Raw genomic sequence first — 15966 nt, 5'->3', positions numbered from 1 at the left:
AACCATTTTTGAGAAGGACATACTTTTTTCTTTTCCCATATGGTCTAATGGCTTTTCTCTCAGTGTTTGTCCAGATGCTATCCAAGGATGCCAATGCAGAGTATTTCGGGGACCTGCATAAAACTTTCATGGCACTGATGGACCAGAGATCATTTAACATACATCCTCATTTGAGCAATTCAATTTATACAACCCATTATCTTAAAACAGGACATTGTAAAACCTCTTTTTTTACAACTCAAATTCATTACAATGACTAAAAACAAGTAGAGCATGCCTACTGACCTGAAGGAGTGGTTCCTTTTCCACGAAACTTTGTTGAGCTGGATCTAGTTGTGTGAAAAGATGTAGTTGTGGTAGAACGATGAGTGGTGACAATTCTGGTAGAACTCCGAGTTGTGGTGGCTCTTTTGGTTGTTGGTGTGGTAGAGATTGTTGCAGCATTTGTTGTGCTGGCCTGCTGTGTTGGTGGCTGGGCCTGTTTTGCTGGAGCATTTGTTGCATTGGCCCATTCTGTCACTGGCGGGGCAGGTGTGACTGGAGGGGTTGTTGCACTGGCCTGTTCTTTTGGTGTGGTTGGAGCATTTATTGTGTTGGCCTGTTCTCTTGTCGGAGCAGGTGTTGCTGGAACTTTTGTTGCATTGATATGCTCTGTTAGTGGGGCTTGTTCTTTTGCAGTGTTTATTGCACTGGCCTGTTCTGTTGGTGTGGCAGGTGTTGTTGGAGGGTTTGTTGCACTGGCCTGTTCTGTTAGTGGGGCAGGTGTTGTTGGAGTGTTTATTGTACTAGCCTGTTCTGTTGGTGGGACCGGTGTTGCTGGAGGGGTTGTTGTACTGGCCTGTTCTGTTGGTGGGGCAGGTGTTGCTGGAGCTTTTGTTGCATGGGTCTGTTCTGTTGGTGGGGCAGGTGTTGCTGGAGCTTTTGTTGCATGGGTCTGTTCTGTTGGTGGGGCAGGTGTTGCTGGAGCTTTTGTTGCATGGGTCTGTTCTGTTGGTGGGGCAGGTGTTGCTGGAGCTTTTGTTGCATGGGTCTGTTCTGTTGGTGGGGCAGGTGTTGCTGGAGCTTTTGTTGCATGGGTCTGTTCTGTTGGTGGGGCAGGTGTTGCTGGAGCTTTTGTTGATTTTTCAGTTGTTGGGGCCAATGTGGTAATTTCTATAAGTGGTGGGGAACACCAACCATAAACAGTAATTAGATATTACTTTCCAAGTTAGCATTTATTAATTGAATATTTTTTCTACACAAGTACTCGGACTCGACTTTGAGAGGCTTAGTACCTTGTGTGATGACCTTGGCAAGTCATATAAGTGTCCTGGCCTTAGTTTCCTCATCTGTAAAATGAGGGGGTTGGACTGGAAGAGCTCCAAGTTTCCTTCTAGCTCTAGAATTATGAACCTATGATCTTATGAGCTTTATGGGAAACTGAAGTACTTATCATACATACCATTTTTGACCTCCTACCTACTATAAGAAGTGTTGACCAGTTCCTCCAAGTGTCAGTATTCACAGCCTTTCCAATTATTTTGTATTTATTCTGTATATATTTGTTTGTTTATCAGTGTATATATCATTCCCCACCCCACCCCCAAGTAGAATGTAAGCTTCCTGGGTTCAGGGACTGTTTTGTCTTTGTCTTTGTATCCCCAGAGGTAAATCTAGTCCTCGGCACTAGGCACAAATAAACATTATTTTAATTTAATTGCAATGAACTTTATTGTTAGTAGACTCAGTCATCATATAATTTAATAAAGTGGTTCCTAAACTATTTCTAGAGCTGATTAAGGTGGGTGGGTGGTGGGGTACATTGGAAATGGCATTGATTCTTGATAGAGTCAGAAGACCCAGGTTCACATCCTACCCTTGGCACTGTGTAACCTTGGGTGAATCACCCAATTTCCTTTGGTCTCGGTTTCCTCATCTGTAAAATGCAGGGGTTGGACTAGGTGACTTCTGAGGTCCTTTCTAGGACATAGATCTATGAGCCTATGAATAAAAGGGATAGGGCAGGAGAGCTGCAAGCGTAAGAGATGATCGAGTTCAGTGAGATTTCTATGTCTTTACTCTTCTTGTCTCAGTGTGTATTTGACAGACTATGAAATATAATCATGCCTGCTTGTAATATGAGTTGGCTGGAGATATGGTTCCAAGTCAGTATCTTTGTGCCATGCTTTCAAATTGGGTTAAAGTTTTGCTGCTGCAAAGTCAGAAAAGGGAGTTTCCTTACTTGGGCTTTCTAGTACCAATGAGATGAGAAGTCTAGATCAGATGAAATCTGAGCCCAAAAGTCACTCTGTGTAAAATACTGTCACTTCTCATTTCTCTACTTCTTGGACAGGCTATATACTTAACCCACAGATCAGCAAGCCCCATCCTTATATTTTAGATTAGGCTATGATCCTCTGGGAAGAGCCCAATGGACCTCTGGTAATATGGACAACCAATCACACTTTGGGAATTGTTGGAGTAGCAGGGAGAGCCTAGAATATGTATCAGGCATCCTGGAATCCAGTCTTGCCTTCCTCACTGATTGTGTGACCTCAGGTACTTTATGGTTTTTGGCCTTGAGTTTTCCAGTTTGGCCTCAGTTTCTTGCCAATATTAAATGGTTAGGGGTAGGGTGGGGCCAGCCTCAGTGTCATGGTTTCAAGACATGAGTTCAAGCCATGCCTCAGACACATCCTAACTGTGAGACTGTGGGCAAGTCACTCAACCTTTCAGTGCCCTAGGTAAATGTCTAAAACTATAGTATAAGCATTCTAAAGCTATAATAATACAACCATCAATCTAAAACTATAATAGATTATATAACATATAATCTATTATAATCTCTATATAAATTGTTACATATAAAATATTTACTATATAAATATGTATTAATTATAAAGTTATATATATAAATTTATATCATTTAATTACAAATATATATTTATACATAATCTATAATACTTTTAGACTTAATATACTATATATTATACATATATGTATGTGTATATATCTATATATGTGTACAAAGATACATTATATATGTTTATAATATGTGAGTACATAGACATATTACGTATTTGTAGTGTGTGTGCATGTGTATGTGTGTGTGTAAAATCAGATGATTTGTCTGTATGCAGGATAGGGACTCCACGCTAAAGTTTCCCATTTATTGTGCAAATGGCTTTGGCTGTGATGCAAATGTGGTGGTGATGGGCCTGAGAGGGAAAAGTGCATGGAAGACCAAGCTGGAGAGTTCCTCCCTTCCACTGGGTCCACTGAGCTTCCTGACTATCTTTTGCCTTTGGTGATAAATTCCTTTGTTTAGCAGGCTTGTTTCTTTTGGGGTAATAGCAGAGAGGGATATACTTTATTCCCACAAGCCACTAACCCAGGCAGCAAGTCCAAGATTGCCTCAATCAATTTGCTACCTTCAGGAAAACAAAACAAAAAACACAGAACTACAATGGTCAACAAAATGACAACAAATTCATCACTCCTTTGCTCAAAAACCTCTCAACGTTCCCCATTACCCAGAGTCATAGATCCAGAGCTAGAAGGACCACAAAGGCATCTAGTCTGTCTCCCTCATTTTATACATGAGAATCATGGTGCCCACAGAGGTTAAGGTCAAATCAGTAGCAAGTATGAGTAGCAAGAATTTGAACTCAGACCCTCTGACTCCAGAGCAGTGCTCCTTTCCCTATATCATATTGCCTTCCATGCCCAAAATCCTGAGTAAAGCATTCAAGGCCATTCACAATCTGGCTTTAACTTAACTTACAGGCTTCACTGCTCACTATTCTCTTTAATGTACCTTAACCTGACAATGCAACCTGAAGAGTTAAACGCATTTCACTAATTTTGCCATTTTGTTGAAAGAGAATACACCAATGCCACTTTTAGCAGGTAAAAAGCATGAAGACAGCCTAGTAGGCACAATATTGCCTATACAGGGAGCGTGTAGAGAGCTAGCTTGAATCAGTGAACCAATTGTTAAATTTTCAGTGTATTTACATTGTGTAAATCAGCAAATGCTACAAATGAGGACTTGATTTAATGTTTTATTGACTGTCAACACTTAAGAAAGTGATGGAGAAAATGTCACTAGTGCAGATTAAAATTAAAAGAACATCACATGTTACACCCGCACCCCCTACATCCCCAGCCTGGAAAGCTGGTTGTTAAAATTTGCCTAAACACCATTGCCCACATACGTAGTGTAAATGATGCTGCTAGGCTGATCACCATCTTGACTCCTTCTACACATTTTAAACTCATTTTAAGTGTGGATTTTTTTCCATTTAGACCTTGTTTCCAATTTTATAATTGAAGTGAATGAGGAAATAGCATTCATGTTTTAGGAGCGAATTTTATAGCCAACATTTTAGGAATACATAAAGGAAAAAATATTTCTTTAATTTACTGAAAGTTGGATTTTTCATGATGTTATGGCAGTCTTAATTTAAGCTTGCTCTCTCCACAAGTATAAATAAAGCAAAAAAACTAGTTATTTTAATATATAAATTAGTTACTTTTGCATTCAGGGGGAGGCCCACTCCATTCACTGTGTTCATCTTTAATGATACAATGAATTGGGGCAGCTAGGTGGTGCAGTGAGTAGTGCACCGGCTCTGGAGTCAGGAGGACCTAAGTTCAAATCTGGCCTCAGACACTTGACGCATGTACTAGCTGTGTGACCTTGGGCATGTCACTTAACCCCAATTGCCCTGCCCCAAAAACAAAAACAGTACAATCAATAGATTTTTCCCCAATAAGTGAGAAGTCATTAAAACATTTATAAGTTACAGCTGATCCATATTTACAACTGTCCTGATTTTCTTGGATTTCTCCATTAGCAATTTTTGGTGGTTCATGACATAAAATTTCTAAAGGAAAAAAGTCCAAGATCTTTAAAACATTAAATGGTTCATGCAAATGGTGATGCATTAAAGACAACAGAATTAGAAATCTTCAAAGATTCTATTGGTGAAGAAATTAAAACCAATAAGGTGAACTACTTGATTAAAACCATAATAAACATGTTGCTATTCAAAATAGCATGTTAAATCATGACAGTAAAAATAAGAAGGCTAAAATAAGATAAGCATGGAAACTGTATTATTGTAGCTCAAAAGATGGTAAAACAGTAGTAACATTTAATGTGCATCAAATGTCATAGCACCTAAACATTTAAAGGAAAAGTCAATTAAACTGCAGAGAAAAATAGACAGCAAATCTTAATAGCAGGGGACTTCAGTGGACCTCTTTCAGACCTAAACAAATCTAACCAAGACTAAACAATAAATATGTATCTAAATAAAATTTTGAAAAAATTAAATATAATAGACCTCTGCCAATTACTAAATGGGAATGGAAAGGAGTTTGCCTATTTCTCAGCTGGACATGACCCTTTTATAAAAATTGACTGTGGTTGGAGGCATAAAGACTTCACAGAGAAAAAGAAAAATATTTAATATATTCTTTATTGACTACAATGCCATAAAATTATATTTAATAAAGGGCCTTTGAAGAACAAAATGAAATCACTTGGAAACCAAATCATTTAATTTAAAGAATTAGTTGGTGTGTCAGTAAGGCAATAAATACAACATCAACGATAATCGTGAATATGCCTATGTAGTTCCGTATCGCAAAGTATGAGAGACTCTCCATATAGAAGGTAGGAGTAAAACATTTATTCAGACACCAGAGAACCATATCCCATGACCAAATGTTCAGCTCCCACAGCCAGTTAGCCCACTTTATCATAACAGCAAGGAACTTAAAATATGATATCACAATATGGAGCCTCGCCATCCCAAAACCTCTCTGACTCTCTGCTGGGGTCTTCCCAAAACAAACGCACAGTACAGCTAAGTCAGCCTGTTCAGTTCTAACTATCATGATGGTGTCCATTAGCAACTTCCCTTAGGCAGCTTGATACCACACTGGATGGAGCCGGTGGTCTTGGAATTAGGAAGAACTAAATTCAAATCCAGCCTCAGTCACTTGCAAGTTATATGACCCATGTCTGTAACTTGGGAATAATAATAGCACTTACCTCCCAGGATTGTTGTGGGAATAAAACTAGATAATTTTGCAAAACCTTAACACATTGTATACGTTAGCCATCTTTTCATCAGCCTACAGGTTGGATTTTCTTTCATGATTTGGTCAAGATCTGTGATTTTATCAGTATGATGAACATATAAAGTGGAGACCCCCTCCATCAAATGCAGATCTGTACCTGCTTCAACTCTATAGTCTTAGAAAGTTGCTTGGGAGTGCTGAGAAGTTATGTGACTTCCCCATAATCTGACATAGTATAGGTACATAGTGTAGGTACATAGTATAGGTCAGAGGCAGCTAGATGGACAGAATGTCCTAAAAGTCAGGAAGACTCCTCTCCCTGAGTTCAAATATGGCCTCAGTCACTTACTAGCTGTGTGACCCTGGGCAAGACACTTGACCATGTTTGCCTCAGTTTCTTCATCAGTAAAATAAGCTGTAGAAGAAAATGGCAAACTACTCTGGTATCTTTGCCAAGAAAACCCCAAATGGGGTCACAAAGGCTTGGACACAACCCAAACAACTGAACAACAACAACATAGGTCCGAGGCAAGATTTGAAGCTAGGTCTTCCTATCATCTCCAGTCATTTTCTATATTACCTTTGTAGTGACTATATCCTCTATGTCTAGAATGTTCTCCCTCATCTTAGAATCTGTGGCTTCCTTCTCAAACCCCATCTTCTATGCCTTCCCTAGTTCTCCCAGCCAAGAGTGCCTTCCCTTCCAAGGTTACCTTGTATCTACTTTGTATGCCTCTTGTCTCATCCATTAGGATATAAGCCCTTTGAAGGCAGGTACAGTGTCCTTTGTAGACTTAGTACAGTGCCTGCTTCATGGGAAGCACTTAATAAAGATCTTTTGATTGATTGATTGTCTTCCTAATTCCATGACAAGTCCTCTACACACTAATGGATTACTAAATTCTAATCCCCATAGTTAGTATGAAAAATAGTAATTCCTAGGCACCCCACCAAGGTACTGTGAACTGGAGCTGCTATTCAAAAGCTAGTCTGTACTAGAAATATGTGGTTAGAGTATATAATATGCGTTTTGGGGAATCACATAAGGAGAAAAATTGTTTGCATGAGGGTGGGTGTTGTCAATATTAAAGTAGGAGAATGCAACAGTCTAGCTTGGGTTTTAGGAAACAATGTGTGCAGGGAGTGGGGGAGAGGGCAGAAAAACCCAGTCCCAGTCTTTCTACTGCATTCTTTTGTAACTCTGTCTTCCATGTTCTTTTTTCACATGGGCTGGACAAAAGTAACTTAAATGTCAAAAATAAACCCTAGTCATAAAGTTGAGTTTCTTTAGAAAGAAGAAATTAAACCTTCGGCTTTCATTCCTTAAAACCAATGATGAAAATCTGATTAGGGAAGAGTAGTTTTTGTTCTTTTAAAAATAATAACATTTATTGGCTTCTACTATGGCAAGTAGGTAGCACTGGGGATAGAATTCTGGGCTTGGAGTCAGGAAGACCTCAGTTTGAATTCTACATGTAAGTACAAGCTGTGTGCCCCTGGATGGGACACTTAAACCTCTCTCTGCCTCAGTTTCCTCAACTGTAAAATGGAGATAATGAAGATGATGATGATAATAATGCCGGTTTTACAGAGTTATCATAAGGATCAAAGTACATACCATATTAAAGAGTTTTTCAAACCTTAAGACAATAGGTAAATGCTCACTATTGTTATTATTGAGATGCCCCAATAGTGAAATGCTAAATAATTTTGATTTCTTTTTCTTTCTTTTTGTTTTGGAGGCAATTGGGGTTAAGCGACTTGCCCAGGATCATACAACTACTGGAGGTCCTCCTGACTCCAGGGCTAGTGGTCTCCACTAAGCCACCTGGCTGCCCCCAAATAATTTTTTTTATGCTGCAAAATCTACACAACATTGACTTAATAACTTCTGTTAATGTCTTACCTGTGCACTTTGGATGTGGGTCACTCCAATCAACATTTTTATCCTTAAGAATACATTGGCTTTCTTGTTCCCCTACTAACCTATATCTAAATAAGAGAGAAAAAAGTTGGAAGAAATAGGTTCTATTCCCTTATTTGAATTTTCTCAACAACTGCAGAGACAGCTTGTTGTTTTTTTTTCTGCCAGTGAGTGGAGACATAATAATGTGATTAAAATCTACTGTATCGGAATGAGCAAAGTGAGTGTTTAAGCAATAGGGATGGTAATAACGGGACAATATAAAAGACAGATTTTTTTTGTTAAGTAGGAACCTCCTCCCTCTACCACACAATACAACAAACAATGATTTTTTCCTATGGCATTTGTTATATGGTATAAATACCCAATTTTTTCAATATTTTTGAAAGCCCTAGAGACCAATTTCTCTTTTATAGAAGAGTATTTAAAAGGATACAAAATACTTTTACAGACAAGTTAATAATTCAAACATAAACATACAGAAATTAGAAGACAGATATTCTCCTTTCACAAAATGTGAAGAACAGATGAGTAAAATGACACACTCAATGTCATTTAGAGACTTTGTGTGACAACTAGGAACAGAAATGACAACTCTCAGGCTAGGGGGAAAATTGCCTATCCGGCCCTGATCTCTACCCTGCTCCACCCCCACCTCCCACCAAAAAAGACCCCCCATAACGTTTCTGTTATAGTCCCTAGGATTGTTGGATTTAACATTTGGAAGGGATCTTAGTTATCACCCAGTCCAGCCCTCTCCAGGTAATTAATAATAGAGGCAGCTGGTGCTATAGATCTGGAATCAGGGATACCTGAATTCAAATCCAACCTCAGACTATGTGATCTTGGGCAAAACACTTAACCACTGTCTTCCTCAGTTTTCTCATCTGTTAAATGGGAATAATAATAGCCCCTACCTCCCAAGGTTGTTATGAGAATAAAAATGATATACTATTCGAAAGGAGATTGCAAACCTTAAAGTGATATATAAATGTAAATGTAGGCTAGCATAGAACCCCCATGCTCTCTATTGGCTCTTCGCCCCTTTGGCAATTACTATAGATACCAATGATGAAATTAGAGTAACTATACTGAATCTGAGATTCTGAAGTCTCTAGATTACAAAGGATTCTCAGAATCTAAGAAACTTTTCATGCCCCATTGAAATACATATAACTAAGATCATTTGCTTGGGAAAGGGTTGTGTGTGTGTGTGTTTTTAAAAGAAAAGAATAGCCCAGATAGTTTTAATTTCAAACTATCAGCCAGAATATATGGCCCTAATGTTAAGCCCACTTTGATTTTCCTGCTTTTTTAATGACTCTGTAGTTACGGTAGATAGAGAGCCAGCCTTAAATAGGCAGACCTTGAAGGTTTGAGTCTGGCCTTTGACATATTACTGGCTTTGTCACCCTGGGCAGGTCTCTTAATCTCAATGCAATTTTTAAGTTGCAGGGAATATACCAACATATCTTGGTAGAAAGAGTTTTCTTACCTGGGAATTCCCCCTACCAATGAAACCACAGGTCTATTCCCTATTCCTATATAATGCAAACTTACCCTTTGTCACAAGCAAAGGTGATTATTGAGCCCAATAAGATGTCAGTCTTTACACTGACATGACCATGGAGTAGCTTTGCAGGAGGTGGACATGATTTTCCTAAAAGAGAATAAAAATGGAATTAGGCTTTATCTTCCTGTCATTGTATATTTTCAAAATACCATCTGACCTAAACTGTTTACTACTCACATTACAGAGCACCGTTGAATAACACTGTTGTCATTATTCATTGGTATATAGCACATGACACCAATAGCATTAATAGACCAATATATCTTTTCTTTTGACTTTTCCTTTATGTTCACCTTCCTCTTAGGAGACTTCATCAAAGAGACACTTTTAAAATGCTGTCATTTCATTTTTTAAAATTTATTTATTTTATTTTTAATTTATGGAATAAAACAAGCATTTCAATGACAGTGTAATAAAAAAAGATGATTACATGTGAAACTGCAAATCGATTGTATACAACTTGGTACTCCTTTTAAAGCTATAACAAAGTTATCCTGTAAATTTCTTTCTTTTCCTTTTTTTCTTCCCTTCCCCACTCCCACCCCCAAACCCAGGTGGCTACCATTAGACACAAATATGTATGTGTGTATACACAAACACACACACACACATACAATCATTCTGTACATAATTCTACTTACCAATTCTTTCTCTGGATGCAGGTAGCATCTTACACCATATATCCTTTGTAGTTAATTTGGGTATAATAGTCAAAATGACTTATTTGCTTAAAGCTGTTCTTAAAACGACATAGCATGTTTTCATTTTCTTTAGTGAAATTTCCAGTCACCTTTAAAAATATGACTAATGTGCTATTTGAGAAGTTATCTTAAAAGTCTGCCTATTTCCAAACAAACAAATGAATTTAGTAAATAATAAATTTAGAATCCAGGAATGATTTAAAGCAAAAACTACATGCACTGAGAGCTCCTTTAACAAAAGGGGAAACAGATATTCATTGTTTCCCAACCCTATCCCCTCACTTCATTTGAAAGAGAAAACTTATTTTCAAGTCATACTCACTTTTACAAAATTCAGAGGCATTGGACCACCTTAAATTTTCAAGGCACGTAAGCATTGCTGGCAGAGAATTGTCTCTTTTATAACCTTGACGGCACTCATATTGCACATTGAAACCCACTGGAAAGTAGTTTTGTTTACTAGACTGTTTTTTGAGTGAAGCAAAACGTAATGAAGGTGGGACATTACAGGTACCTGAAGATAAAAAGCAAAAAACAGAAATAAGAAGCAACCTTTTTACTTAACTTTACTTTTGCTCCCATATACCACATCAGCTGTGATCTCAATATGAATATTCCCCCAATAATGCAGATTGCAACCCATTCATGCCCAGGCATCGAGGTGGCTCAGTGGATAGAGCACTGGACCTAGTTAGGTAGGCTTAAATCTAAATTCTGTCTTAGATACTAGCTGTGTGACCCTAGGTAAGTCATTTAACTTCTTGCCTGCCTCAGTTCCTACAACTGTAAAATGGAGAGAGTTGACACTATGGATAGAGTGCTGAGCCTGAAGTCAGGAAGACTCATTTTCCTGAGTTTAAATCTGGCCTCAAACACTTACTAGCTGCGTGACCCTGGGCAAGTCACTTAACCCTTTTTGCCTCAGTTTCCTCATCTGTCAATGAGCTGGAGAAGGACATGGCAAACCATTCCAGTATCTTTACCAAGAAAAGCCCAAATGGGGTTATGAAAAGTTGGACATGACTGAAAATAACTGAACTACAACAACAAAAACCTGGATAATAATAGCACCTACTTCTCAGGATTGTTGTGAAATTCAAATGAGATAATATTTTTAAAGTGCTTAGCACAGTGCCTGGTCCATAGTAGGTGCTTAATAAATGCTTATTTATTTCCCTCCTTCCTTCCTATGTATCCTGTATAACTCTCATCCATGTCCTTCCAAATATATTACCTACAGAAGATCCACCTAACACGTGGAAGGGGACATAACCATTTCCCTTTTCTGAAAGTCTTTGTGTATATTGTTTGTGCTATTCGCTTGACAACTAACATCATGCTACAACTTTTCATAATAAATACGTTTTCTGTTGTCTTCCATGCCTGGAACACACTTCCTCCTCAACACAACCACCTCTTAGAATTGCTAACTTCCTTCAAAACTCATCTAAAGTGTCATTTCATACATCAGGAGCTTCATGAGTCCCCCAGGTGTTAATGGTTACCCCTTTCCTAACCCCCTGCAAAATTAGTTTATATATGATGATATTTATATTGTTTGCCCCTGCCTTGAGGGCAGGAAATGTTTCCCTTCCATTTTTGTATCTGCAATACCCAGCACAGTACCTGGCACATAACAGAAGCTTAATAAATATTTGTTGAGTGAAGGATTATAAATTCTTCAAAGACAACAAAGCAAGGGACCTCTTTTTATATACTCCTTGTATTCAATAGGTATAAAATAAATATAAATTAAACACAGGGCAATTAAAATGCCACTTAGAATTCTGTTTGAATAAAATTTGAGAAAATATTTCAGCTCTGGAATTTGTACTCAAGAGTATTACCTAAAATAGCTATGATTTTTTTTTATTCCCTAACTAGCAGTGACTATCTTTATTAATTGGGAAGAGGCTGTAATGCTAGAAAACCTTTTAATGAGGAGCAGAACTGATTCAGGTAAACAATGCTTTCATTCAGTAAGACTGTGAAGGCATTTGTGATAATTTGCTAGAAAATGCTCAGCGTTGAATCATTAATGGTAAATCATTCAGAGTTAGATGACACAGGATGTCAACTTTTCATAAGCATATTAAAAAGAAAGACTTACGATTACAAAACTCTGACAGCTTTGACCACTTATTGGATTGAAGACAGACCACTGAGTCTGACTTGCCAGGAATTTTTACAAATCCTTCTTTACATTTGTATGTTACAGTGCTATCGACAGGAAAACTTGTTAGACCATGCAGTTCTGGCTTGGCGTTGGGTATATCTGGAGGGATACTGCAGGCACCTACCAAAAAAAAAAGAGTAAGCTGAATTTAGTGAAATATCATATTATAACTAGATTCTTTCAAGTGATTATATAAATTAATGAATGAATAAATAAATAAATAGGAAGACCCCAGAGTTTAATTACCAAACAGGTCTGACAGAACTAGGAACTGGAACAATATAAGAGACACATGAACTCTGCTTCTGGCTCCGCCACTAAATATCTGTGTGACCATAGCCATATCACTGAATTTCTCTGTGCCTCAGTTGTTCTCATCTATAAAATGTCAGAGAGATGGATTAAATGAGCTTCAAGATCCTCCTGGGTTCTTACCCTATATGATTCACCTTCTTTTCAACCAGAACCAGAAAGGAAACCAGAAAGGGAAGATGCACAGTCAGTATGTCCATTAGTAGCACTTCTCCAGTTTTCTGATTGCTTTCATTAAGTTACTTCATGGATGGGCTGTGTATACTTGGAGCTCATTAGGTATTTGCCTCTTTAAGGAAAGAAAGAAAGAGGGAAAGAAAGGAAGGAAGGAAGAAAGAAAGAAGAAAAGAAAGGAAGAAAGGAAGGAAGAAAGGAAGGAGGGAAGGAAAGAAGGAAGAGAGTGGGAAGAAAAGAGGGAAGGAAGAAGGAAAAAAGAAAAACAAAAGCGGAATATTTGGGGGGCAGTAGCATGGATAAAAAAACTGGATTTGGAGAAATCCATTTGGAGAAAGATGAACTAAGTTTGAATCTCACCTCTGCTTCTTACTACCTTTGTGACTTTGAACATGTTACCTGTTATCTCTGAATCTTAGTTTTCTTCTCTTAAAAAAAAGGACTGGATCAGATGATTTCTAAGGTCTTCTACAGTTATGATCCTTTGAGAAACTAGATTTTTTTTCCCTTGAGACTTCACCCTATTCGTATACTCTATGAAGTTTTAAGAGAGGTCTCCATATTAACCTATTGAGGCAGGTTGGTGTCTTGGAGTGTTGGAGTCAGGAGACCTCCTGAGTTTGAAAGTTGCCTCTGAAACTAGCTATGAGGCTGTAGGCAATTCACTTAAACCTCTCTAAGCCTCAGTTTCCCCATCTGTAAAATGGGGATGATAATGCCTGTCTCATGGGGTTGATGTGGAGAAAGCACTTTGCAAACCTCAAAATTCCATAGAAATGAGAGTTTCTATTAATCAAAACCTAGCCCGAACCTCACCTCTAAAACTTAGCCACCCTGGTAAACGGAGGATAGACTTTAGATAGTGTCCAAAGAAAACCTCATTTTTGCTAGCACACCCACTTCCATAGGCATGTAAACCCATCCGCTATACTCTTTCGGTTTCCAGTCCCTCTCGGTTGTCATGACGACAAACTCGTTTCCAACCCTCTCCCTTGCCCAAATCCAGTAAGTGGTTCGGCCAGGGGGCTGTGGCGGCCCCAAGTCTCCACTCACCGTGTGCGGCGGGCAGGCACTGCAGCGACAGCAGCAGCGACAAGAGTCCGAGAAGCCCCAGTGTCGGGGGTGCATTGGGGGACGCGGGGCTCATGACATGCACCGACCCAGGGACAGCAGCGAGGTTTGGAGGTGGCTCACCCTGAGCGCCCGGGATGGAAAGAGGAGGAAAGTGTCCACGGAGGTCTCTTGTCTCTGGAAGTTCCTCTTTGGAGGAGGAGTAAGCAGCAAGTGTCCCTAGTCCCTCACCAAATGAGGGCGGGCCAAGGGTGGGGCCAAGGCTCGGAGTCCCAGGAGTAGCGGAGTCTAGGGCAGGTGTGGGAAAGAGGCAGGGCCTCTGAGGCAGAGGGGTGGGACTCATACTTTTAAGTCTGGGCGTTTCTGGGAACTGGGTGGCGGGATTTGGCTTGAAACCCCAGGGTGGGACTGAAAAATGACATCTTGCATTTGAAAAATGTAGATACGAGGACTGAAATGTTGTTCACAGAAAAATAGGATTTAGAACGGAAGGGAGCTTAGTGTAATCTGCTTCAGCCCCTTTATTTTTACAGAAGAGGAAACTGAGGCTTTAAGAAAGAACGGAGAATAGTGCACAAGCCTCGACTCAAAATATTGGTCTTTCTACTACACTAAGGTAAGAAGACAAGGAGATGCCGTCTGGTCACTTGGCATTTTACAAATGAGTTAGGGTATACAAAGCTTATATGAAAAGAACTTAAGAGCACTTACCAAACAATATATTATGGAGTAGGTCAGCTCCTCCCTCCCCCCCCTCCCCTCTCCGTCTTCTCCACCCTCCCCCCTCCCTTCTCTCTCCTCTCTCTGCCGTTTTCTTTATTTCTCCAGGACAACTCATGTACTCCAATTTAGATCTATCCTCTGCCAAACCGTTAGGAGCTTGCCTGGTTTTCACCTTGGAGTGTTCTGACAATGGACAGACATCTACTACAACCTTTCCGGAATCTCATAGACAGTTTCTGAGGCAGGATTTGAACTCAGTTCTTCCTTACTCCAAGTCTATCTGCTATACTGCTGTTAGGCTCTTGTCTTTAGGGATAGGTTTAAAATGACCCCCAAGAGTTCTTCCTTGAGGAAGTCACAAATACCCATTTGGAGGCTCTCATCTTGGAAGCAGAACTTACCATCTGTGGATCTGTGATCTCCTCAGTGGAACCATTCCTTCTCTCCCTACTGCTCACAATCCATGCATATCTTCTCATCCTGTGGCACTCTGGCCTATGTTCTCCCACAGATCCTACCCAGAAAATCTGCCCATTCTACAGATGTTTCAATTTTGTAAGTGCCAGGCTGCTCCCCTGTTTTCCCTTACTTTCCTCACCTGACCAGCCCACCTCCTTTAGTTATCCCTTGGGGTCACTACCATTGGAAATCCCCTCATCCTCCTCTTCCCTTCTGAGGAAGTAAATAGCCTGACATAGAAAGGCAAACTTATGATGGAAGCCTGCTTTTACCTAGTCATAGCAGTGGTAGTAGTAATAACAATAACAACATCTCTATAGAGGATACTGTGTGCCAGGCACTGTGCTAAACACTTGATCTCATTTGGTCCTCACAACAACCTGGGAGGTTCCCATGCCCATGTTGTTCCCATTTTACAGATGAAGAAGCTGAAGCAAATAGGGGTTGAGTTACCCAGGGTCACACAGCTAGTAAGTGTCTGAGGTTATTCAGTTAGCAAACATTTATTAGTCACTCACTGTCTACTAGGCACTGGTGTTAAGTGCTGTGCAAACAAAGACAAAAAAGGGGCAGCTAGGTGCCACAGTGAGTAGAGCACTGGCCCTGGAGTCAGGAGGACCTGAGTTCCAATCCAGCCTCAGGCACTTGACACACAAATTATTTAAAAAAAAGACCAAAACAGTGTCTGCCACCATTTGGGATTCTAATGAGAGAGACAACATGCAAATAACTACGCACATACAAGATATTGACACTTGAAAATGTAAAGTTATTTACACTC

At 39.4% G+C, this 15966-nt stretch overlaps 1 protein-coding gene across 1 annotated transcript; it reads right to left on the bottom strand.

Annotated features, from left to right (window-relative positions):
* Window positions 1–277: 277 nt before the first annotated feature.
* On the bottom strand, window positions 278–14346 carry LOC118846814 (complement decay-accelerating factor-like). The gene is made up of 6 exons (XM_036755533.1): window positions 13986–14346; window positions 12381–12566; window positions 10593–10784; window positions 9557–9656; window positions 7979–8064; window positions 278–1152 (listed from the first exon to the last, which is right to left on the bottom strand). The coding sequence occupies exons 1-6, from the start codon at window positions 14344–14346 to the stop codon at window positions 278–280; spliced, it is 1800 nt and encodes a 599-aa protein (XP_036611428.1).
* Between the last annotated feature and the right edge of the window lie 1620 nt (window positions 14347–15966).

Source organism: Trichosurus vulpecula, chromosome 4, assembly GCF_011100635.1.
Source record: "Trichosurus vulpecula isolate mTriVul1 chromosome 4, mTriVul1.pri, whole genome shotgun sequence".
Classification (NCBI taxonomy): Eukaryota; Metazoa; Chordata; class Mammalia; order Diprotodontia; family Phalangeridae; genus Trichosurus; species Trichosurus vulpecula.
Note: the sequence above shows the minus strand (reverse complement) of the source record. Positions and strands in the feature narration are given on the sequence as shown.

Bases quoted from the DNA above. Each gene is read 5' to 3' on its own strand.
- LOC118846814 (XM_036755533.1), bottom strand. From the start codon at position 14,346: ATGAGTCCCACCCCTCTGCCTCAGAGGCCCTGCCTCTTTCCCACACCT. The intron at 8,065-9,556 runs GTAAGTTTGCAT...TCTCTTATTTAG, and splicing joins ACCTTTGCTTGTGACAAAGG to ATATAGGTTAGTAGGGGAAC. The intron at 1,153-7,978 runs GTAAGACATTAA...CACCACTTATAG, and splicing joins CCCACATCCAAAGTGCACAG to AAATTACCACATTGGCCCCA.